Source organism: Peromyscus eremicus, chromosome 5 (genome assembly GCF_949786415.1).
Source record: "Peromyscus eremicus chromosome 5, PerEre_H2_v1, whole genome shotgun sequence".
Lineage (NCBI taxonomy): Eukaryota > Metazoa > Chordata > Mammalia > Rodentia > Cricetidae > Peromyscus > Peromyscus eremicus.
This window is the reverse complement of record NC_081420.1, coordinates 127,738,159-127,763,893: the sequence shown is the minus strand read 5'-3', so window position 1 is coordinate 127,763,893 and position 25,735 is coordinate 127,738,159. Positions and strand designations below refer to the sequence as shown.

General features: G+C 40.6%; 1 protein-coding gene across 1 annotated transcript in view; it reads right to left on the bottom strand.

The window, feature by feature from the left end:
• Nucleotides 1-25,735, bottom strand: part of Lonp2 (lon peptidase 2, peroxisomal) — a 122,651-nt gene that overhangs the window by 83,944 nt on the left and 12,972 nt on the right. The window contains exons 2-5 of the mRNA XM_059264503.1: nt 10,038-10,272; nt 6,616-6,747; nt 4,236-4,358; nt 619-782 (exon numbers count right to left, since the gene is read on the bottom strand). Coding sequence (XP_059120486.1) covers nt 619-782; nt 4,236-4,358; nt 6,616-6,747; nt 10,038-10,272 — 654 coding nt within the window. The remainder of the gene's footprint in view (nt 1-618; nt 783-4,235; nt 4,359-6,615; nt 6,748-10,037; nt 10,273-25,735) is intronic.

Genomic DNA, 25,735 nt, shown 5'->3' with positions numbered 1-25,735 from the left:
AAAGATTAGTGAAAGTGGTGTTAGTTTAGGAGTATTAACAATGTTTTCACAGCTGAGCATGGTGGTACATGCCTATGGTCTATTCACTTAGGAGGCTGAGGCAGGATCAAGTCCAGTCTGATCTACACAGAGAGATCGTTTCCAAAAAAAGCTGATTCCAAAAAAGCTGAGAAAAAAAAATGTAAGCTACACAAAACAATGAAGAAAGAGGGTGAATTCCACTAATCACAGCTGCAATCAAGAGTTAGGGAGGTGGGGCTGGAGAGACGGCTTAGCAGTTAAGAGCATTTGCTATCCTCATAGAGGACCAGGGTTTGATACCCAGCACCCACATGGTGGCTCACAACCATCTCCAATCCCAGGAGATCCAATGCTCTCTTATGGCTCCTCAGGCACTGCATGTATGTACAGGCTAAATACACATACAAGTAAAAAAATAAATTAAAAGAAAGAAAGCAAAGAATTAGGAAGGTCAGAAAGACAAAAGTTGGCAATGAAGTAATATGCATAGGTAGCCTAAGAACTGATCAAGCATAAAAAAATTATCAGTGAATAAACAATATGCAGCTTTTTTTTTAACATTAGCAAGCAAAGTGAAAATACTAATGAACTTTTTACCTTTTTATCTCTTTGACACAGACTTTATGAGCCTGCTCCGGCATACTTGATGTTTTTATTTTTTTCTCCAGCATGACAATGTCATCATTATCTTCTTCCTCATCCTCATCTTCTAAAGTCCCTGGGATGTGTGTAATCCTTCTGATGGGGCGTATTGCTATAACCTAAGTAGAAAGGACACATCAAAACAAATTGGAGCTGACACAGGAGGGATAAGAATTGAAGGGCAATCCAGGCTACAAAGTGAGCCCTGTCTCCAAAATATTAATAAAACAAAACAAGAAAGGAGAGAAAAAAGGAGCAGTGAGGGGGAGGAAAAGGGGGGTGAGAAAGAATGAGAGAGAGGAGGGGAGAGGAGAGAAGTACTAGGCTAAGGTAGGCCAGGATGGGTGCTACACAGACACTTCTATGGCTTTTTTGAGTTCTTTAGGAAATAAGGTTCAGAACTACTGGGAGGCAGGTGCACATATTCATACTGTAGAACTTAAATAGCAGACCAGCATAAAATGGGCAGGACTGTCAGTGCACACAACAGCTAAAACGTGTCTGCAAGAAACACCAGGAAGCACAGGTGTCTTCTGCACCTAACTGCCCTACTGTTTTCTCACACACATGCCACCTACACTCAGTAACTGCCATCGTTCTCCCGCATGCAAATGTCTCTTAGCATTCCCAACCTTTCCACAGTAATTCAACTTCACCTGTCTCGTGACCCATCCTGGGTGAGTGCCACCTTGCTTACTTCCTTCTTGTGATGTTCTGCTTCTCCAGCAAGGGGTTGCTAATCCCCCCACCCCCATTAGTTACACTGCTTCAGTAACTTCTGGCTTCTAGTCCATCATGCTCAAATTGTTCTTTTTCCAATCCAAACTCTTTTCTGTGCCAATTCAAACAGCCTTTCCCTTCTCAAACGGTTTTTATTTATGTTTTCTCTTCCCATGATCTCCTCCCCTCCCCAAAGAGACAGGGTTTCTCTGTGTAGCCCTGGCTCTCCTGGAACTTGCTTTGTAGACCAGGCTGGCCTCAAACTCAGAACCTGCCTCTGCCTCTCGAGTGCTGGGATTAAAGGCATATGCCATCATCACCTGGCTTTTCCCCATGATCTTACTATCATATTTTAAAAGTACTGTATGTGTTCTTTGAATTACCAACTCATTAGTATCATGAACTATCTCCAACTATTGCTAGACAAACATGATATAATAGCATTTTGGGAATGTTGTTAAGAACTGAGATGGGATTTATATACTAAAAAAGAATAAAATCTAGGCAATAAAATGAAGTACTTTGATACATCAAGATCTTCTGAGAAACAGTGAACTTTTGTCTTCTCCTTTTTCAAATTCTTCTCAAGTGTGTTTGTTTGTGAGATAGGGTCTTGCTATGTAGCTCATGCTGGCTCCCATCTCCTTCACTCAAGAGATCACTTTACTTCCAGCTCCCTAGTAGCTAGAAATACAGACATACATTGGCTTCCAAATTTTTCTTTTTTCAATAGAACTTAATCTCATATTACAGAGAAAGAAAGAAAATGTAATAAAAGAATGACTGGGTATGGTGGCATGCTGGTAGCCATTAAGAATATACAACAGGAAAAAAAAAGAATATACAACAGATGGCAATTAATAATTCAGGTGTTGACCCATCAGAGGAGTAACCCTCTGATGGAGGAATCTCCTCAGCAAGGCTTATGGGACCACAGACTCTGACAACCAGTTGCTTCTGTCTGTAATTTTCTCATGTGCCATTACATTTCTTCTCTAATAACAGCTATGTGCTGTGGGGTGTCTTTCTGTATGCTGTGAATATGTGTTGCACTGATTGGTTGAGAAATAAAGCTGTTTGGCCAATGGTGAGGCAGAATAAGGTTAGGTGGTACATTCCAACTGGAGAGAGAGGAAAAGGAAAGAAAGGGGAGGTGGAAGAGACACTGAGACCTGCCACCAGGAGAAGCAAGATATGAAAGTACTGGTAAACCATGAAGCCACGTGGTAACTTATAGATAAATAGAAATGGGTTAAGTTATAAGAGCTAGCTAGCGAGAAACTTGAGCCATAGGCCATCCAATTTATAAATAATATAAGCCTCTGTGTGTTTATTTGGGACTAAGCAGCTTCTGGACACAAGTGGGAGAGATTTGTCCTGACCATGGGCCAGGTGGACACAGGAAAACTTCTGACTACAGCTATGGGTATTTTCCCCATTGCTTGTGTGTTTATCTCATGAATATATTTTCATCTACTGGGCACACATATAGCTGTGGATGGTCAGGAAGATGATTTCTGTTCACACTATATAATTCTGATGAATAGAAATAATACTCAGATATTTTTCATAATTCAGATCGAAATAGGAAAATGACAGTACAGCTACAAAGCAGCTTTTTCAAATCCAAAATAAACTAGTTGCCCCTGGAGATGAACTGTATAAAGACAAATTCCCAAGTGTCTGTTTGTTCAACCAAAGTCAGGCATAAAACAACATCAGCAACTGCCTTTCTGAGCATACTCCTAACCTCAAGGTTCAGCCAACTGTTTATTGTTTAAGTCCTGAATTTCAATGTCACTCTCTGTCTGGGAACCCTGATCACTTAGAGCTACGTGCCTGCTTTACTCACCATGCCTGGTCAGTGTGACCTCCCTAGCCTGAAAGAAACTGTGTGACTTACCATGTGTTATTAGAATGGGTCAGACCCTGTATATGTAACTCATATTTGTTCAGATGTTAGCTGTTAAAGGTAGTGTGATGTGGGTGTAGAGAGAGGTGTGTAGAGGAGAGAGATGTGCATGTAGGGGAGAGATGTGTGTAGGAGAGAGATGTGGGTAAAGAGAGATGCATGGAGAGAAGAGATATAGCTGTTGAAGGAAGTATGTGTAGAAAGAGCAGTGTAAAGAGCTGTATAGAGCTGTGTAGAAAGCTGCTGTATAAAGAGCTGTGTAGAAGATGAATAGCTATGTAGAAGAAAGAGCTTATGTAGCTATGTAAAAATGAGATGTAACTATGTATAGAGATGTGTGACTGTGTAGAAGGAAGATGTAACTGGGGAGAGAGATGTAACTGTGTGTAGAGATGTATGACTGTGCAGGAGAGAGACATATGTATGTAAAGAGATATGTAGCTGTATATAAAGAGATATAGCTGTGTGAAGACAGAGAGATTTTCAGAAACAGACTTTTTTAAGTTGAAGTAAAAGAAAAAGTTACCATCAGAAAATATGTGTTTCTTTATTACCCCTCAGACAGAAAGTCTAGCCCTCATCACATTCATGGATTTTTTTTTTTTTTTTTTGCATACCCTGGGTGCTGCCTGGAGGCTGGTCCTCCGGGAAGCATTGTCAGTCCATGTACAAAACAAATCTTACAGAACAAAAAAGAAAATGTAATAAAAGAGCACTAGGTATGGTGGCACACATCTATAATCTTACAGAGAGAGAAAAAAATGTAATAAAAGAGTGAGCTTGGTATGGAGGCACATGTCTATAATCCTGGTACTCTTGAGACTAGAGAAAGAGAACTGCTGTGAGTTCAAGTCCAGCTTGGGCAACAAAGCAAGACGCTGCCAAAGAAAAAAAAAAAAAAAAAAAAAAGGAAAGAAAAGGTAAAAAAAAAAAAAATTACCCTCTTGTCATCATCTTGTTTGGGTTTCCGGGTTTTCTGAAGTAATTTCAGGCCTTCAATCTGTCTGACAAGCAGAGGTATGGTCATCTTGAACCGATCCTCCAGGCTCACAGCATCTAAGATCTAGGAAATTCGAGTCAATCAAGAGCACTATCCCAGAAGCACACACTCTAAACACAGCAGGTAGAACCATGACTTAAGTCCTTAAAATTACAAGAAGGACAAAACTATAATCTGAATGGCCCTGGCCCTGCCGGGCCCTATCAGGGTGGTGTGGCAGTGCCTGGGCAGTTGCCACTGAGCTGCCGAGGCAAAGCTGTCTAAGGAGCAGATCTGAGGCACTCTGTGTTGATGTGGGCCTCATCTCTAGCCCTGCCTGAATCTCTTACCTCCCTGCCACTTTGGGACGTTGGCCACACTGGGCCAGCCAGTCTCCTCCAGGGAGCTTTGGATGGGATGCAGCCACCCTGCCAATTTTCAATGTATGCTCCTCTAAACTAACAACTAAACTAACCTCAACAATTCCATTAACAACCATGATAGGAATCATGCTATAGCATAATTAACTATATTATCAGTCAAGTGGAAATGAGCAGAATTGTAAAAAGACACAACCAAAATATTGATTTTTATTTGAAAATGTCATATATCCCATGATCAAGAACTAAACATATAGCTGGGCTTGGTAACACAGGCCTGTAATCCTAGCTACTTGGCAGACTGAGGGACAGGGATGTCAAGTTCAAGGCCTTCCTAGACTAGAGTGAGTTCAAGGCCAGCCTGTGCAACTTAATGAGACACTGTCTCATAACACAAAGTAGAAAAATAGGGCTGAGCATATAGAATGGTAGTAGAATGTTTGCCTAGTATGTGTAAGACCTTGGGTTCAATTCTAGTACTGAAAAGAAAAAAGATAACCAAACATAATTGATTTCAACTGTTTCTGAAAATTAGTCTATGTATATTTTGGGTCTCAGCAAATTCTAGGTTCAAAATATTAACTTATGTATGTATCTGTGTACGTATGCATGGTGTGTGTGTGTGTGTGTGTGTGTGTGTGTGTGTGTGTGTGTGTGTGGTGTGCATGCGCACATGTGCATGGAGGCCAAAGGAGTCAATGTCAGATGTCTTCCTTTATCTCATTCCAACTTATCTTTTGCGATAGGATTTCTCAGTGAATCCAGCACTGGCCAAGTTTGGCTAGACACTTGCTAGCCAGTGAGCCTCCAGGATCCATAGTCTCCTGAAGTGCTGGAGTTGTAAATGCACACTTACCTCCATGCCTGGGTGGTTTAACATGAGTGCTAAAACTCTGACTCAGGTCCCCATCCCTGCATAGCAAGCAAGCACTTTACCCACTGAGCAATTTCCCCAGGCCCAAATATTACATTTTTCTGTAGCTAATTAACAGCTCTCAAGGACAGCCTGATCCGGCAGCTGCTCCACCCCATTCCTCAGGACAATGTGCTCACTAATGCTGCAGCCAGATGACTCCAAAGCATGCCTGCTCTCTCCTGCTTCTACCTTTTGAATGCGTACCAACCAGTGCCGTTGAGGACCTGAGTTTGGATTTCCAGGCACCTGTAAAAGCTGGGTGTGCTGGCTCACCTCCATAACCTTAACACTTGCAGGATAGGGGAAGAGCTGGGCAGATGTCCCAGAGCTCACTGTCAGCCAGTCTGGCCAACCAGAGAGCTGCAGGTTCAATGAGAGACCCTGTCTAAAGAAGTAAGGTGTAAAGTGATGCAGAAAGGCATCCAATATCAATCTCTGACCACCTCCTCCCCATACACTCCAAATATGTGAAATTGAAAGAAAAATAAATTTAAATAAAAATTAAATATTTACTTTAAAAGATCATTTTTGCTTTCTCTGTTTTCATTAACTGACAACTACTACTACTGATTGTACCCCAAGCATTGGTTGTATAAACACCAATGTAAACTCTGTTTTCTCTGCTTTTGGTCATGAGACACAGTCTGGCTGTGCAGTCTAAACTAGCCTTGAACTGCTGATCCAGAACGCTGAGATTACAGGTATGTGCCACCAGGCCTGGTAAAAATAACCACCTTCGAAAGTCAATTTGTATTCTTTCTTTCCACCCCCACTTCCTCTTCCTCTTTTCTTGAGAGAGGGTCTCATGTAGCTACAGTTGGCTTTGAACTCCATATGCAGCCGAGGATGACCCTGAACTTCTGATCTCTCCGCCCTTACCTCCAAATGCTTGGATGACAGGCATGTGCCATAATGTCTGGCAAAGGTCAATTTTTTTTTTTTTTAAAAGTAAAAGCATTTTAACTACTTCCTTGAGCCTCCAGAATGTGTTTATGAAGGTGAAAGTGTGAGCACTATCCAGATCTATTCCAGAAGGGCACAGTACCTGGAGCTTCTCTTTGTTGCTTGTTCGAATAATTGAAGTTAGAATGTCTGGAAGAGCTTCCCTTGGCAGACTATCTAAAAGACGTCTCAATTTAGCAACGGCAGGGACTGACATATCCAACATTTCAACCAACTAAAAGGAAAAAAGAGAGTCTAATGAAATCAAGCAGTGGCATTTGTGAACCAAAATAATCAGATTTTCAGCAGGTTTAATGTTTGGGTCTGCATCTTTTGTCTTGAAAGATCACTGATTCATACATGGCAAACATTTCACAGGCTACAGAAGAAACAAGTACTTCACAGAATGCACATCGGAGGGCCTGAGAGGTGTCTTAGCAGATACAGGTGCCACTCTCCAGGCTTGATGACCTGAGTCTAACCCCCAGGATCCACGGTAGAAGGAGAAAACTGACTTCTGAAAGTTGTCCTCTGACCCCACACACATGCACAAAAAAATAAGTGAATAATAAAATATTTTTAAATGTCTATGAATGAAAAGCAAAAATGGGTAGTAAGTATTTAATACTAAATTTTATACAAGGCTTTATAAATCTGTTCTATGACTTTAAAACTCAAATGTATAACAAGTTGCAAGAAGAATATGATGAACTCCTTGTATTCCTCATCTAGATTCACTAATTCTTCCTATCTTGTGACATTGCTTTCTCTCTGTGCATTTCCCAGACACACTACATGCAAGCTGCAGGCATCATGCCTCATGTTCTTAACAAAAGAACACTCTCTTACATAACTACAATATAATAATTAGATTCTGGAAATTGATAGTACAGTTGATGCTAACATGACAGCCGATTACTAGTTGAAATCCTGATTTTTAATGTACTATTTGGATTAATTAGTCTGCACACTGATAATTTAGTTGGCGAGCACACACAAAACAAACAAAACTTCCAGGCTGGAATACTGCAATAGATTAAGCTGAAGATAAGCTTCCAGCAACTGTCGTAGTCATCAGGACAAATAACAGTGATTCCCTTTTCTTCTGGGCACACAGTAGGCCTGCTCTTCCTCACCTCCTCTGAATACAGAGGCAGCTGCAGTCTTGTGCTGATCTTTGAAAGGTAAGAGGCGTATAAACATTCCTTCTGGGCAGAAACACTAAGTCACTGAAAGATTTGTCTGATTTCCTTTTTCTGTCTCAGCATAGGGAGGATATCTCAAGATTAAATCCTGTCTACCTTGGTTCTTAAGTGACATGAAAAGACAGATCATTACACCTATAGCTTTAGGCATGAAGACACAGCAAAAATAAATAAATAAAATAAATAAATAAATAAATAAACCTTTATTATTTGAGTTCTGTTTTGTGGCTAATTACAAAACTTGGTTCATACTAACTAATTTATAAATGATATATCAATCCTCATGTAACCAACTCTAATAAGATTTCATAGGCCAGTAATAATCAAACAGCTCTGAAAACACTGTAATTTCGGGAACTACCCATACTTTCCAAGAATCAAGAGGATTAAAGTACAACTAGATACAGATGGCTAGGCAGAAAAAAATACATAAAAACAAACAAACAAATAAGCCATTAAAAAACACAAAAATTCAAAGAATCTTGTTCCCAGGAATTCACTGGTAGAAACCAAAAGTTAAAATTCATCCCCCGGCCTTGTGACTAGAAGCTATTTGCCCAGCACAGTGTGCTGCTCCTGCAGGATGGCCAGCACAGTGTGGAGTTGGGGTCTGTGGGAGAAACAGGACTGTAAGACATTTTCACACAAGACAAGCACTGATGGCACACGGCTGGGCAGAAGGGGAAGGAACAGCAACGCCACACAGCAGGTGGGAAGCACACGGAGTCTAAAATTCAGAGAAGAAAGCGGGAACAAAAAGCAAAAGTCACAAGAAATAATGTAGGGCTTTTCTGTTATTCAGCATGGCCAGAACTATTGATCACTGCATAGTAACCAGAGCTGAGGCAAGACAGGCCTAAGATACTGTATGAAGGGCCTTACTTAGCATTGCTAGGAAATCTGAAGTTCATCCTACATGTTTTCCTCAAGAGAACCCACCCCGGCTTTGGACATATCAAGACAGCTCTACCATTGAGATGCACTCTCAGCCTGCATGGTCGCTGTTGTGGAAGAAAGGCTCAGCAGGGAGAATGAGTCAGGGAGAAGACTCAAGAGGCAGGTCTCCCTGTACAGCCAGAAAGGAAGGTGTTGCAGGGAAGCCAAGAGAAGCACTCACTAAACACACTCTCACAGCCTAACGAGGACAGAAAAGCCAGTGACTTTACTCCATGCACTTAATTAAAAGTACATAACACAAAAATAAAACACTGATATAAAAGTAAAACGAAGTGGAATATAGACCAATCCAGAAAAAAAAAAAAAAAGGCAGAAACTAAATCTGATTTCCCTACAAAAGGTCTTCTAATGTCACTGTAGAATCTTCCCATGTTTAACAGGTTTTTGTGGACTCAAACTGGGGAGAAGTAAAGGCCAGAAATGAGGCTACAGAGCTGCATCCTTGTGTGATGTGGGAGCCACTCTAGCCCCACCCCTCTGCACATGAGGAGTATATAAGCCTGCCTGTACCAGTTCACATCCTGGAGGTTCTTCCTTCCAGTACATTCTTCCTTCAGCCCTGAAGTTACAACTCCAAACCTTCCAGATTTCTACTGCTGGTCCCCACATCAGGAGTGCATATTACTTTGAATGACCATCAGATGCAAACGCCATAGGCTGTGCACATCTGCTCCACACTTCAGTCACCAGTGGTGTCTGAAATCAAGACCTTAGACACCAGCTAGTCCTCACAGACTCAGTCAGGGTCAGTGGATTACACAAATAGAAAAGTAGAAAACTACATCTGATGATACCATTTTGCATTTTTATTACAGTTTTAAGTAAAACTAGGTGGAGAGAGGAAGTTTTTAATCTAGGATTGACCAAAAAACTGACATCTAGAATTAAGGAGTGCAATCCTTCATGCATAGTCAAAGCATGTGTCCCTCCTGGCATTCTGGCTAGACAAAAGTGCAACCATTCTTGAAGTTGGTCCACTATGGCTTCACCCTTCCAGTCACGAACCTGGGCACTAGGACTGGACCTGAAACAATATAACTGCTATTACTCTGGCTGGTGTTTTAGTGGCAACTCTGTGTTATTTTTTTTTTAACATTAAGCACTTAGGAGGCACTGGGGATTATCAAGAAACTGTGGTCATATCGTTTGTAACACGTTTAGAAAGAGTTGGCCAATATGTCCAGGGTGATTTAAGTACAAACCTAAGCAAAAGAAAACTGGAATACACTATCAAAATACCACAAACCATTTCAATATACGCAGCTTTACAGCCCAACAGCTTCCCCACCTAATAGAGTCACCTGATCTCAGGACAGCAAAGAACCAAAGGGGAAAGGCTTTCGGGGGAGTGGAAGCCACCCACTTGCACTGCGTATCTGTAGAACTGCTCCGACAGCTCTCCCAGCTCCTCCCTGGTTTTGCAGGTGTTGGGAAATTCCTCAAGTCGGTCCAGCTGCTCCACTTCAGCCACAGGATATGGCTTCTCTTTTAATACCTGTACAATCTGGAACCGGCATAGGCCTGTGATCAGCAAAGTGTAGTGTGGCTTAGGCCAATTACTGCCCACAACCTGAACTGCCAGGGCAGCTGTTCCAATCCTGAAAAATACACAAAACGTTGGCATTACATTTAACAGGGCAAAACAGAAACTCCTTTCAAGAAGTGCTAATGTAGCCAGGAGGCAGAGACGGGGATCTCTGAGTTCAAGGTCACGTGGTCTAAAGAGCAGTTTTAGGACATCCAGGACAATACTGGAAAAACCTCCAACTCTGACAAAAGTGCTGACTTTCCTAGACTCAGAAAGACAAATATCATGCTTTCTTTCACGTACAAAATAGACTTAAACTTATAGATATATGTGTACACCTATGTCTATAGCATATAAAAGCAGAAAGGGAACACTGAAGGGGAGAAAGAAGGCTAAGAAAGGGAGCAAGGAGGGGGGAGCAAATAAGAACAAAATATAGTTATATGCTGTGGGATGGTCTTTTTGTATGATGTGAATATATGTTGATCCAATTGGTTAACAAATAAAGCTGCTTTGGCCTATGGTAAGGCAGGATAAGAGCCAGGTTGGAAATCCAAGCAGAGAGACAAGGAGAAGGGCAGAGTTAGCAGCAGACACCATCAAGCTACCCAAGGAGCAAGATGTCAGCACACCAGTAATGCTACAGCTACATGGTAAAATATAGATCAATAGACATGGGTTAATTTAAGATGTTAGAACTAGCTAGCAATGAGCCTGAGCCACAGACTAAACACTTTGTAATTAACATAAGCCTCTGTGTGTTTATTTGGGACGGAACGGTTGCAGGACACAGGAAAACTTCTGGCTACAGTTATTATATGCATGTATGAAATGACAATGTCACAATGAGTCAGGCATGGTGGCACACGCCTTTAATCTCAGCACTCAGGAGGCAGAGGCAGGCAGACCTCCGAGTTTGAGGACAGCCTGGTCTACAGAGTGAGTTCCAGGACAGCCAGGGATACACAGAGAAACCCTGGCTCAAAAAAACAAAAACAAAAAGAAAGAAAAGAAAATTTCATGAGACCCATTACTTCATGTTCTAACTAAAAAATTAGCAAAAGATAAAACTCAGAAATGTTTGCTTTCCTGATAAATTCTTTTAATAACAAAGAGGATCTAAAGTATGAATTTACTATTTCTGTACTTAAAATATCATTTGGTATGTGGTCTGTTAGACTACTAACCATCTAGTGAGGTACAAAGCACATAATCTTATTTGGCACTTCTTTTAAAAATGAAGTATAAATTCTGTTGCAGGATATTTGATCACACTATGTGAAAATGTGTCTGTTTTATCTCACTTGCCTAAGGCATCCGGTTTAATAAAAACCTGAATGGCCAATAGCTAGGCAGGAGAGAATAGGAGGGACTTCCAAGCAGAGAGAGGAACTCAGGCATGAGATGCAAGTGAGACACAGAGGGAGTCATAATTAACATAAGCCTCTGTGTGTTTATTTGGGATGGAACGGTTGCGAGGCACATGGCAGAACGGATTAATACAAACAGGTTAACTTAAATTATAAGAGCTAGTCAGGAACAAATCTAAGCTAAAGGCCAAGCCTTCATAATTAATAATAAGTCTCCATGTCATTATTTGGGGGCTGGCAGTCCAAAGAAAGTCCGACAAGAAAGACTCACTATAGAATCCCATATATTTGGATTATTTAAATATAAAAATGTAGGAATAAAAGTTGTTGGCAATTATTTAACTCAATTACACCAAGTAGGAATATCTGAATACCATTCTGAAAGGCCAAAACATAAACAGCACAAATGAATGTCCAAATCAGTTCCAGTATCGCCTCTCCTAACATCAAGCCAATTATCTCCAACATCAACCTGTCACTTAGATTTATATGCACTTAATCTTGAACTGCTCCACATGGAAAGTAAATACTCCCACGTACACACTGCAGGACTTAAGAGGACTAAAGGCATGTGTCCCAAGAATCCTCAACCCTAGTTATATGTGGCAAAACCCCACTGAATGAATTGAAATGTTTTAAGTTTTAGCTCCTTATCAGATATATTTCTGATCAAGTCACATGCACATGTAATACCATGTAATACACAGAAAGAAAGTCTTATCTGCAGGGCCAGGAAAATAGCTCAGTGGGTAAAGGATCCTGCTACCAAGCCTCCCAACCTGAGGACTCACAAGGTAGAAGGAGAAGACCGACTTCTGTGGGCTTTTCTTTGACCCTCAAAAGGATACTGTGGCATATGTACAAAATTCCCTCTAACACACAAAATAAATGAAAAAAAATTACCCAAAATAAAGCAAAAAGTTTCCAGATCCCAAGTTAGAATATTTTATCCCCTAAGAGAAGGTGGCAATCTCAGAACAAAGCTAAAATTAACATGACACACTGTCTTGACATGCTGTGATAAAGCATCATGACCAAAATAAACTTGGGGAGGAAAGAGTTTATTTTATGTTACAGCTTGTAGCCCATCACCCAGGGAATCCACTGCAGGAAAAACAAGGCAGGAACAGAAGCAGAAGCCATGGAAGAGTGCTGCTTACTGCCTTGTTCCCCATGGCTTTCCCAGCCTGCTTTCTTATACAACCCAGAACCACCAGCCCAGGAATGTCACCGCTCCCAGTGAGCTGAGCCCTTCCACATCAATTAAGAAAATGCCCTACAGGCTTGTCTTTGGGCCAATTTGGTGGGGATATTTTCTCAACTGAAGTTCCTCTTTCCCAAATGACCCTAACCTATGTTCAGTTGACATAAAACTAGCCAGCACACCGCACTTTGGGAAAATGGAACACTAGACTTTTGTGGCTAATTATCTCAAATGTAATGAATCACACACAAATATGGTGACTATCTCAGTAAACTTGCTGACTTGTATATACAGCAGATTCCCAATTACTTCTTATAAACTCTGTTGGATTATATACAACATTCAGTCTTCTAGCTTGCTTCTCTCTACTTTATATAACGAAGCAAAACTAAAGAGATGAGCCAAACTGAAACCCCCAGATTGAAAGACAAATTTAATTATTTTGTCTAGGTCACTGATAGAATTTTACACTAAAAATGAATTTTCTTACAAAGAATATCCATGTATACATATATACATATATTGAAAGGAATATGTTACAAACCAAACCAAGTTTAAGCTGGGCTTATATTATACCCCTCAGGCTCCTAAAGGGACAAAGATTTAAATGTGTTAATTGGTTCTTTCTTGAACTCACAGAGTCGACAAGAACATTTTTAGAAATTATTGAGATCCTGCCTCTTAGTTTCCTTCCCAGGGGCCCAGAAGAGATACTACTAATGGCGGGAATAATCTGCAGGAAAATAATCTAAGTACATCAGGTTCTTTCATCTGTCTACTTTATTCCTCTGAGATTAAATTCTATCTATACAGCTTCAATTCTGTACTTATACTTAACTCCCCCTGTCCCTTCTCCTCTTACCCTCTAACAATTCCAACTCTTTTCCATCTCTGTCCTCATCTTCATCCTTGTTCTTCTCCATTGTGGTTCCTTCCTGTTCCTCTCCCAGAACAGTTCTCTCCCTTACCAGCATCCTCTTACAATACAGTGCAAAGCTTCCAAGGTCCCATTAATCCGCACACCTATGAACAAATAATTTTTGACAAAGAAGCCAAAAGTGCACAATGGAAAAAAGAAAGCATCTTCAACAAATGGTGCTGGCAAAACTGGATATCAACATGTAGAAGGCTGCAAATTGATCCATATCTATCACCGTGCACAAAACTTAAGTCCAAGTGGATCAAGGACCTCAACATAAATCCAGCTACTCTGAACCTGCTAGAAGAGAAAGTAGGAAGTAGTCTTGAACACATTGGCATAGGAGACCACTTTCTAAATAGAACACCAGTAGCACAGACACTGAGAGAAACAATCAATCAGTGGGACCTCTTGAAACTGAGAAGCTTTTGTAGGGCAAAGGAAACGGTCAACAAAGCAAAGCGACAGCCTACAGAATGGGAAAAGATCTTCACCAATCCCACATCTGACAGAGGACTGATATCCAGAATATATAAGGAACTCAAGAAATTAGACATCAAAATGCCCAACAGTCCAATTAAGAAATGGGCTATAGAACTAAACAGAGAATTCTCAACAGAGGAAACTCAAATGGCTGAAAGACATTTAAGGAATTGCTCAACATCCCTAATCATCAGGGAAATGCAAATCAAAACAACTCTGAGATACCACCTTACGCCTGTCAGAATGGCTAAGATCAAAAACACTGAAGACACCTTATGCTGGAGAGGATGTGGAGCTAGGGGAACTCTCCTCCACTGCTGGTGGGAATGCAAGCTTGTACAACCACTTTGGAAATCAATATGGCGATTTCTTAGAAAATTGGGAATCCATCTCCCCCAAGATCCAGCTATACCACTCTTGGGCATATACCCAAGGAATGCTCAACCACACCACAAGAGCACTTGTTCAGCTATGTTCATATCAGCGTTGTTTGTAATAGCCAGAACATGGAAACAACCTAGATGCCCTTCAACTGAAGAATGGATAAACAAAATGTGGTACATATACACAATGGAATACTACTCAGCAGAGAAAAACAATGACATCATGAGGTTTGCAGACAAATGGATGGATCTAGAAAAAATCATCCTGAGTGAGGTATCCCAGACTCAGAAAGACAAACATGGTATGTACTCACTCATAACAGGATACTAGATGTGGAACAAGGATGACTGGACTGCTACTCACATCACCAGGCAGGCTACCTGGAAAACAGGACCCCAAGAAAGACACAGGGATCGCCCAACGACAGAGAAATGGAATGAGATCTACATGAACAGCCTGGACAGGAGTGGGGGTAGTGAAGGGCGAGGGTCGAGGGAAAGAGAGCTTGGGTGAGTGGGAGATCCCAGCTGGATCAAAAACAGAGAGGGAGAACAAGGAATAGGAGACCATGGTAAATGAAGACCACATGAGAATAGGAAGAAACAAAGTGCTAGAGAGGCCCACAGAAATCCACAAAGATACCCCCACAACAGACTGCTGGCAATGGTCGAGCGACAATCCGAACTGACCTACTCTGGTGATGGGATGGCCAAACACCCTAATTGTCGTGCTAGAAACCTCATCCAACTACTGATGGACCTGGAGGCAGAGATCCATGACTAGGCCCCAGGTGGATCTCTGGGAGTCCAATTAGTGAGAATGAGGAGGGTTTATATGAGAGAGAATTGTTGAGACCAAGGTCGGATAAAGCACAGAGACAAATAGCCAAACAAACGGAAACACATGAAATATGAACCAATGGCTGAGGGGTCACCAACTGGATCAGGCCCTCTGAGTGGGTGAGACAGTTGATTGGCCTGATCTGTTTGGGAGGCATCCAGGCAGTGGGACCGGGTCCTGTGCTCATTGCATGAGTTGGCTGTTTGAAACCTGGGGCCTATGCAGGGTCCCTTGGCTCAGCATGGGAGGAGGGGACTGGACCTACCTGGACTGAGTCCACCAGGTTGATCTCAGTCTGTGGGGAAGGCTTTGCCCTGGAGGAGATTGGAATGGGGGGCGGGCTGGGGGGAAGGTGAGGGGGGCGGGAGGGGGGAGAACAAGGGAATCTGTGGCTGATATGTAGAACTGAATTGTATTGCAAAATAAAAATTAAAAAAAAAAAAAAAAAAAAAAAAAAAAAAAAAAAAAAGAGCAGTGATACCCAGTTTCATGTGCAACCCCAAAGGGGAGTGAATAGAGGAGACAGGGTCAGATAAGGCCTGGAGTAAGTCAGAAAGGGAAGTTGTGCTCAAAATACATTCTTGTAAGTGGTTAGGTGAAATGTTACAAGTCTATCATAAATGTGTTCAAACTACAATCTTACAAGTGGTTAGGTAAAAGAGACTATAAGTCATTAAAATAAAATTGCCTCTATTTTCCTATGCCACCATATCCTGGCAGGGCTGGGTGACTCTGCTTGGAGCTAGGAAACCTGCCTCATAGCTACATTGCACCTGGTATGCAGAACCTTTTGTTTTGAGTCAATTGCCTCATGCCATTTGGGCTGTGAGAGAAAGGAGGGTATAAACTTCATTTGCACAAGAAACAAAGCTATGCACTTGTCTCTTAGGCTGGTGTCTCCAGAAGGATGTTTACCTTAATTCAGGAGACTGCCGTTTTGGCCTAGGATGCTTGAGAAGAATTTCAGGTAAAATACACTGTTAAAAGTTCTTGGGGAAGTTATGAACACACATGAAATTCATAGCAGGAAACAGCTGCTTTATTAAAAGCCGAATAACACCAAATACTCCTTGATATTTGGCTTAATCCTCTGGAAGAATGCCTTAATTTTTCCAGATTCAGCTTTACCATATTCAGCTGAATTCTTACTACAATCCTGCAGCTCATAACAGAACATGTGCCTTTTTATCACAATATATATATATATATATATATATATATATATTGTGTGTGTGTGTGTGTGTGTGTGTGTGTGTGTCTGCATGTGTACATTTGTGGAAATCAGAGAACTTGCAGTAGTTGGTACTCTCAGTCCATTATGTGTGTCCAGAACTGAACTCAGATTGTCAGGTTTGGACGCAAGCACCTTTACCCACTGAGCTATCTTCACAGTCCTGAATATATGCCTTTCAAAGAAAAACATGACTTGAGGCATGATTAGACACTATTGGTATTATTAAACATGATACCTGATAAAGACAATTTCAGATAAAAAGTATTGTGGAAAGTTTAATTCTATTTTAGGCAAGTTGCAGCATCTTTTTGCAATAGCCTGAGTAAGATGTCCCACATATTCCTGGGCATTTGTATACTTAGTCCTCAGTTGATGAGGACACTCCTAGGTATGGTGCTGCCAGAAGTGTGTCACTTGGGACAGGATATGAGGTTTCAAAGCCTCCTGCCACCCCCAGTGTTCCCTCAGTTGTTTCTGCCACCATGCCTGGGCTTGCTGCCACACTTTCCCATATGATGGTGACAGACTATTATCCCTCTGGAACCATCAGCTAAAATAAACCCTTCCTTCTATAAGTCACCTTGGTTATGGTGTTTCATCACAACAGTGAGGTCGTAACTGAACAGAAGTTGGTACCAAGGACTGAGCTATTGCTGTGACAGACTTGATCACATTGTTTCTTGTTTTTGGCGAATGGTAAAGAACACAAAAATTTGGACTAGGAAATCAGTTGAACATTGTAAGCAGAAATCAAGGTGCCATCCTAGTAGGATCTTAGAAGACAGTAGTGCCGAGAGTGATGAAGACTGTGGAGGCCAAACTCAAGAAGTTTTCGAGGGGAACAATATTAGCAACAGGGCTAGAGGACTGTTGTTGATATTGGCAAAAAGTGTGGCTCTTTTTTGCCTACATTCTAAGAACTTTCATGAAGCTAAATTAAAAAGTAATGGACTATTTCTTTGGTGGAGGAGATTTCAAGACAGCCTAGTATTGACTCTGTCACACGGTTATTAGTAATTATACTTATGCACGACTATAATGAAGAAAGAGCAAGTGGGACAGAAATAATACAAAAATGTATAGTTTGGAGAGAAAATGGCCATTGGAAAGCTTAATGTTATAGCCAAGGCTTTTGCTAGAAGAGAGTCTGAACACTGTTAAGATTAGTGTCATTAAGGATGGGCCAAAGCTGCATTGGAATAAAGGGAGGAGCATCCTTAGGGCAAGATTCCACTCAGGTAAGCTTCCAACTTATAGAAGGAGAAGACCTAAGGAATATTCTGCTCTTAGAAAGGAACAACAAGTAAAAGCTGCTGCAATTGTGATTTAAGAAGCCAGGGTACATCCCAAGCTGGCAGCTGAAGCTGGAAGTGTTCACAGGCTCTGGCTTTATAGTCATGAGGGATACATGAGTAAAGAAGTTGTGGAACCTTCCTCTGTGGAATCTGAGAACCACTGAGGCCAGACATGTGACAGGGGAGTCCCTGAATGAAGGCTCTGAGAGGCTATCTCATGAACCTGTGAAGTTGAATCCTGAATTTCAGTGGAGACCTCAAAATGTTGACAATGCCAGGGATGTGGGATGTCTTCCAAGGAGAGCTGCATACAGGGTGAAGAACCAGCCTAGGAAAGGTTAGAAGTGTGTTGTAGGCAGCAAAGCTGGAAGGACAGAGCCATCTAAGCCCTTTGACACTGGATATGAAGCTAGAAATTTTGATGTTTGCCCTGCTGGGTTTTGGTTCAATATTTCCTCACTATGCCCTAATTTATCCCTATTGGAAGGGTAATATATATCCCCTGCCATTGTATGTTGGAATTATTTAATTAGCTTTTTGATTTTACAAGGCATTGCAGTTAAGAGATTTCCTTGAGTCTCAAAAAATTTCAGTCTAAGACTACAGGGAATTTTTAAGTTGAACTGGAAGCACTTTGCATTATGATATGGCCATGAGACTCTTGGGGCTGGGGAGTAGAATGTGGTGGTTTGAGTAAGATGTCCCTCATATTCTTGGGCATTTGAATATTTGAACTGCAGTTGGTAATGCTGTTTGGGGAGGCTTAGGAGGTATGGCCTTGCTGGGGAAGTGTACCCTTGGGGGTGGGCTTGGAAGTTTCAAAGCCTCCTGCCATCTCGGTGTGCTCTTGCTGTTTCCTTGTAGCAGGCTTTCTTTGGGGCCACTAACCAGCTCCAATCATGACATGGAGACTTCTTATTAGTAATGAATGCTTGACCTTGTTCTAATACTTGTTCCACTAGCTCTTGTAACTTAATTTAACCTGTTTCTTTTTATCTACAAAGAAATTTTGAAGTTCCCAGTTGCCATGTACCTTCAGGGCTTGTAAAACATCACAGAATGTTATTCCACATGAAGTCTGAGTAGGAGGGCTATGGTTTGTATAATCTGGAATCTGCCTTGGGCAATCCAGGAGTTCCAGAACTATCTGAAAACCCCTTTGTACAGTGGTAGAAAAATGGACCACTCAAGAAGGGCAGTTTTCTACGGTGAGAGCAGAAGGGAATTATCTAAACCGTGCCCTATCTACCAAACACGTGATCTTTGTTGTCACTGCTGTCTCCACTTTACTAAAAGCCCACTATTCATATTAGAATTCACGACCCTCCAAGTCTTTTCTGTAATGATGCCAGTTCAGTTCTGCCCATGCTGAGGAAATGTAGGGATCTCCTCTCCTCTCCTCAATCCTCTTCTATGAAATCTATGCTTAAAACTTCCTGTTCAGAGAGCAACACCTCCATGGGGGTATAGGTGCTTTCCAGCTATAAAAAGCTTCCTTGAGTATTATTTTGCTATAATAATATAAATAATATAAAATAATTGCTATATTCCCTTTATAACTAAGAAGGTGCCAATATCTCAATGTGACAAATGAGTAATTGAGATCCAAAACCGGGAAAATAAAGTGGATACCCATAGTTACAAAGATATTTGTTAGCAATGGAGTTCCTGGCTTAGGTCCTATGACAGCTGTCACTCTATCTCACCACAATGGATGATATAAATTTGCACTATCAGGAATTATAAAAATGAGTACTTATTAGTGTTGTTGGTTATTTTTTTACTATTTTTAGAGGCCCGCCACCCAGCTCCCAAATAAGCCATACATGGAACCTTATTCTTAGTTATAAATGCCCGGCCTTAGCTTGGCTTATTTCTTGCTAGCTTTCCTTAACTTAAATTATCCCATTTATCATTTGCTTCTGGGATTTTATCTTTCTCTATTTCTGTATACCTTACTCTGTGGCTTGCTGTGTAGCTGAGTGGCTAGCCCCAGGATTCCTTCTCCTTCTCTGGTTACTTCTTTTTTCCCCTCCAAGATTTATCCATTCTTTTTCTCTCTGCCTATCACCCCTGCCTATCCTTTCTCCTGCCTTGCTATTGGCTATTCAGTTATTTATTAGACCATCGATGTTTTAAGACAGGCAAAGTAACACAGCTTCACAGAGTTAAACAATTGCAACATAAACAAAAGTAATACATGTTAAAATAATATTCCCCAACATTTCCCCCTTTCTGTCTAAATAAAAAGAAAGGTTTTAACTTTAACATAGTGAAACTATACACAACAAAACAGTTATCAAGTAAGCATTCATTCCCAATATTCTGTCCATCTGTAGTTAGCATATTCAGAGAAAATAATGCATTATCTGTCTTATCTTAGTGAATCCAAAATTTTATACCTAATTTACTTTCTAATTTATACCTAATTTAATTTCATATCTAAGGAAAACTGCATAACTATAACTATCTAGTCATCAACTCCATCAAAGACCCCAGAGGATAATATTATTTGAGTAAACAAAAAGTGCACTGCAAACAACTTTCAAAACTCTAGCAATGACAGAAATATCTGACTGCCTGGACAGTCACCCAGAGTTCCTTCTACAACATTGGGGCATCTGTCTTCAGCCTACAGGCCTAGAGTATCAGGCAGACTTCTCAGTGAAGCAGGAAATTTGAAGGACTATCCTGCCTTGTATTGGCAATGTTCATCAGTCACTTTTCTCTGTGTCCTGCAGAGTATCTGGCAGACTCTTCTGTGAAGCAGGAATTTTAAAGATCTGTCCTGCCTTTGTTTTGACAAAGTTCAACAGTCTTTTGCTTGTGTGTCCTGCATGTCCAGTCTGCACAGCACATTGTCAGCATCAAAGGCAAGAACAATTTCTTTGATAAGTGGCTAACCTTACCACAATGAAGCAAATTCCTATGGAGTTTCTTCAATGCCCATCATCTCTGAAGTAAATTGGTACACCCAGGAACAGATGTGTCTCATTGTCATGAAAAACTTAAAATCAACAAAACATTTTAAATGCCATATTCTATAGGTCTTTGTAGTATTTGAAGGCTATCTATCTAAAATATATCTATTTAACCTAGAAAACATACCTAACATATCTTTAAATTTGATTGTTATAAATGACTAACTACTGACCTATGTTTCTTGATTGTCCTATATAGTTTATGATGATAGCTTTCAAAAATGAGTACTTCACCTTACACTTTTAAGTGAACTGCATAGGTACAATACCTTAAACAAGAGTAGAAACATATATACAATATGTGGTAACAAAAACAACCTTAGATTTGCTTCAATATACAAAAAATCCTTTAAACAAGAGTAGAAACATATATATAGTGTAACAAAAATAACTTTAAATTTGTATCAAGATTCTATATTCCTCTAAATGATAACAAACATCCATAACCCACCAAGTAACCAAAAACCACCGACTCTCCCCAACACTTAGGAATGTGGGCATAGTTTTCTCTAAATTGCTTCCTGCTGGCTGTGGGCAAAGGCATCTTTAGGGGTCCTTGAGAAAATTCTGAGATAATGACCAAGTCCTGGGAAGACGAGCAGTAACCATTGTTGATAGATATCACCTGTCAAAATTCAGGAGGTCTCCCATGATCAATCTTGATCCACATTAACCCTGAAGGAATCCACAGCCTTCCATCCCCTGTGGGAACAAAACTCCAAAGCATTTTTTATTTCCATTTGACAAATGTATTTTCTAAATTTTTAAAAGTTAAGGCATTCCTAAAGTTTATAGCCTGATTTATTTCAACAGTCCCTCTTTCAATTCCAGGTCTCTTTGCAGCTGTCCTTTGCTTTTCAACAATCAAAAAATTCAAAATCAACACAATAACAGGATCCAGACTCCCTGTGTATTTCTCACCTTACATGGCTTTTTTCTTTTACTCTCTCTTTAAAGAATTTATTTTATAAACTGTTCATTTTTTTTCTATGACTATACTGTAGTGGGTAGCCATTCCAGCTTTGATCTGGAAGTTCCAACCCCCATTGAGACTTCGGCAACTGTCACGCCTACAAGGCAGGGCCAAGGGAGGTACCTGGAGACCCGAGATCTGGATGGGCCAGCGCTCTCTCTGTTCCGGGACCCTGAATGGTGGAGGTCGACTGAGCAGAGCTCCAGAGAACACCACTGGACTGTGATACACCTTCACCAGACCCCGTGACCTACCTATCCCTTAATTTGTAAGTTATGCCATTAAATAAATCTTTTAACTACGTTAATAATCTCACCAATATCTGGTGCTCACGTGGGGCAAATTCCAAAGGCCTAGGTGGCTCCCAACCTCAGCTTCCTCCCCGGCTGGCAGGTACCTAAACTCGCCTGCAAAGTTACATATAACCAGGGAATGCCTACATGGTTCCATTCCTGAAAAAGGGAGCAGTCCGTTCTCAGTTCCCTAGCTTAGCCCCCAGACCAGCGAAAAACCGCTGTGAGTGAGGTATTCCCCTGTTCCCATAGTGCCGGCTCCGGCTCCCCACCATCTGGATTCCTGCCTTTAGCTGTGGTCAGCCAAGGTCGCCAGCAGGCCCTGCTTTGGAGCTGTACCAATGCCACCTTCTGGCTGAAAAGTCCTACTACACCCCCAGAACCGTGGAAAGGTAATATAGGCAAAGCAGTGTCTTATTTCAAGTAAAAGTACTTGATAATTTTATATCTTAAAATTGACTAACAAATTTTGAGTAATTCTTGTAATATGGCTGACAACATTACCTCACAAGAATTTAAAAACCTTTTCACCTGTATGATGAATGACATCTTCCTGGAAATATACGACCTTCCTAAGGCATATCTGGCCTGTACCATTTTGGCATTTATCATAATAATTCACACAGTGTTCAAACACTGGTTTAATAACAAGAACAAAGATGAGTCATTATTGGGACTGATACAGGCTTTAAAAGATAGCAAGGAAGGCTTACAGAAAAAGATTCTCTTTCTGGAAGCTGCTTTAAAAGATAGCAATGAAAACTTACAGAAAAAAAGATTCTATCTCTGGAATCTGCTAACCAGGATTTACAGGCTTTCAAAGATAGCAATGAAAGCTTACAGAAAAAGATTCTTTCTCTAGAATCTGCTAATCAGGATTTATAAAACAGGCTTGTACCCAAAATTAATTTTACTGATAATAAATATAAATATTTAATGGATAGAACACTAACTCTCCAGAGTGAAGTTGTGGTTACTCAGACAGTATATAAGGAAGAAAGATTATTGTTAATTGATAAGATAAGGTCCATGGAATCATGTGTTTCAGAAGAACATAAAAACTTCCATGATTCCATGAGAAATCTGGAATCCCTTGCAAGAGAGGAGGTTTACTCCCTAGAGCAGACCCTAGGTGCTCATTTGCAAGCCCTGGAAGAAACTCTCAATAAACATGACAAGGTACCTAATAAGCAGAAGGGCAAGACCATAGAGGTTGTAACATCTCCAAATGGCTCTCATACAATGGCTTATCCTGTTATCACCCATGAGAAGCCAGCAGATGACACACACCCTGAGCCACATATGACATATACACTACAACCAATTTCAACAAGGGACTTTAAAAATATAAAGGAAGCAGTAGTTATGTATGGGATACACTCCACATACGTAAAACAGATGTTAAATTCGTGGTCTACCTCACATAGAATCATTCTAGATGACTAGCATCAGTTAATTTCAGCTGTTCTAGAATATAGCCAGCAGTTACAGTGGAAAAGCTGGTTGAGAGAAGAGGCAAAAAATTTAGAACAAGGTAAAATCAGAGGTTTTGTGATCTCCCAAGATCAAATACTTGCTGAGGGATGTTTCGCTGACAGGAATGTACAAGCCACTTATGATGACCATACAATATCCCTATGCCATACAGCAGCTCTAAATGCTTGGGAAAAAAATTCCAGAACCTGGAAAACCAACTGAGGTATACACAAAGATATTTCAGGGACCGCACGAACCCTTCACTGATTTTTTAAAAAGACTGAACACAGCTATAACAAGAGCTGTGTCAGATAAAGAATTAAGAAAAGTATTAACTGAGTCCTTGGCATTCGACAATGCTAATGCAGAATGCAGAAGAATACTTACACCATTAAAGATCAGATCAGATCAGCTCCTTTGGAAGAATGGATTCAATATACTAATGGTGTTGAGTCTCTTAACTACAGTAATGAGGCTTGGATAGGAGAGACAAATCCCAGAGGTGAAAGAAAGCCCCGTAGTACCAAATGTTTTAAATGTGGTACACCAGGTCATATAAGTAAAAACTGTACGTGGGATACTCCTAGAAGTAATACTCCTTTTAGGAATAGCCTAAACAGGAGACCCCAACCACCTCCTGGATTATGTAGAAGATGTGGCAAAGGCCAACATTGGACCAGTGAGTGCAGATCAAAAATAGATATACAAGGTAACCCTTTACTGGCAGGAAATGCCTCAGGGGGCCTCTTGCAGGCCCCCAACTCAAACGCAGTATGAACATTCCCAGCCACTGTGGAAGAAATTCCTCTCCAGGACAATTGAATAAACCAATGCCTAATGTAAGAACCGATACTGCAATGGATGATAAAACAGCTTTGATAGATGGATCACAGTTTACAAAGAACACTATAAAACACATATTTTGGCAGACTTCCATAAATGAATAAAGACCAAAGCTTAGAATTCGAAATAATGGCCTGGTTCTGGAGGGTCTGGTAGACACAGGTGCAGATGTGACTATAATTACACCAAAATCATGGCATCCGAATTGGCCTCTTCAAGAGGTAGATTTCCAACTTTTAGGGATTGGCACCCTGTCTCAGATAAAACAGAGTTCGAGATGGGTTGAATGCATAGGGCCAGAAGGACAGAGAGGAAGGCTGAAGCCATATGTAGCAAATGTAGCAGTAAATCTTTGGGGCTGAGATCTGTTACAACAGTGGAATACCCAGATTAAAATTCCTACACTTTCAGAAAAGGAATACAGACTAATGCATGTTTCTAGGAATAATATCATGACATGCTATAAAAATCAGTCACCAACCATTCAGGCTGTTCACAAACAGAGCACGACTGTTGTTGAACTCTCAGAAGTACCAACTGCCTTACCTTTAAAATGGCTAACTAATAAACCTATCTGGGTTGGACAATGGCCTTTGACAAAAGAGAAGCTACAAGCTTTAGAACAGCTGGTTCAAGAGCAGTTAAATGCTCAACACATTGAAGAATCTACCAGCCCTTGGAATTCTCCTATATTTGTTATTTTAAAAAAGTCTGGTAATTGGAGAACACTGACAGATCTGAGAGCTATTAATAAAGTAATTCAGCCAATGGGCTCCCTACAGACTGGGATGCTCTTGCCCTCTCTGCTACCCAAAGAATGGCCTATAATAGTTATTGACTTAAAAGACTGTTTCTTTACCATACCCTTACAAGAAAATGATAGAGAAAAATTTGCTTTCACAGTACCTAACTATAATAATTCTCAGCCAGTCAAGAGATATCAATGGAAGGTCCTGCCACAGGGAATATTAAACAGCCCTACTTTGTGCCAATACTTTGTGCAGAAACCATTGGAGATAATTTGTGTAAAGTTTCCACAATCCATAATTTATCCTTATATGGATGATATCCTATTAGCTGATCCAAAGTTAGATACATTAGAAAGCAAGTTTGAAGAAGTAAAAAAAGTTTTGCCTTGCTGGGGACTGCAAATTGCTCCTGAAAAAATACAAAGAGGAGATTCTATTAATTACTTAGGATATAAGATAGAGCTACAAAAAATTAGACCCCAAAAGGTA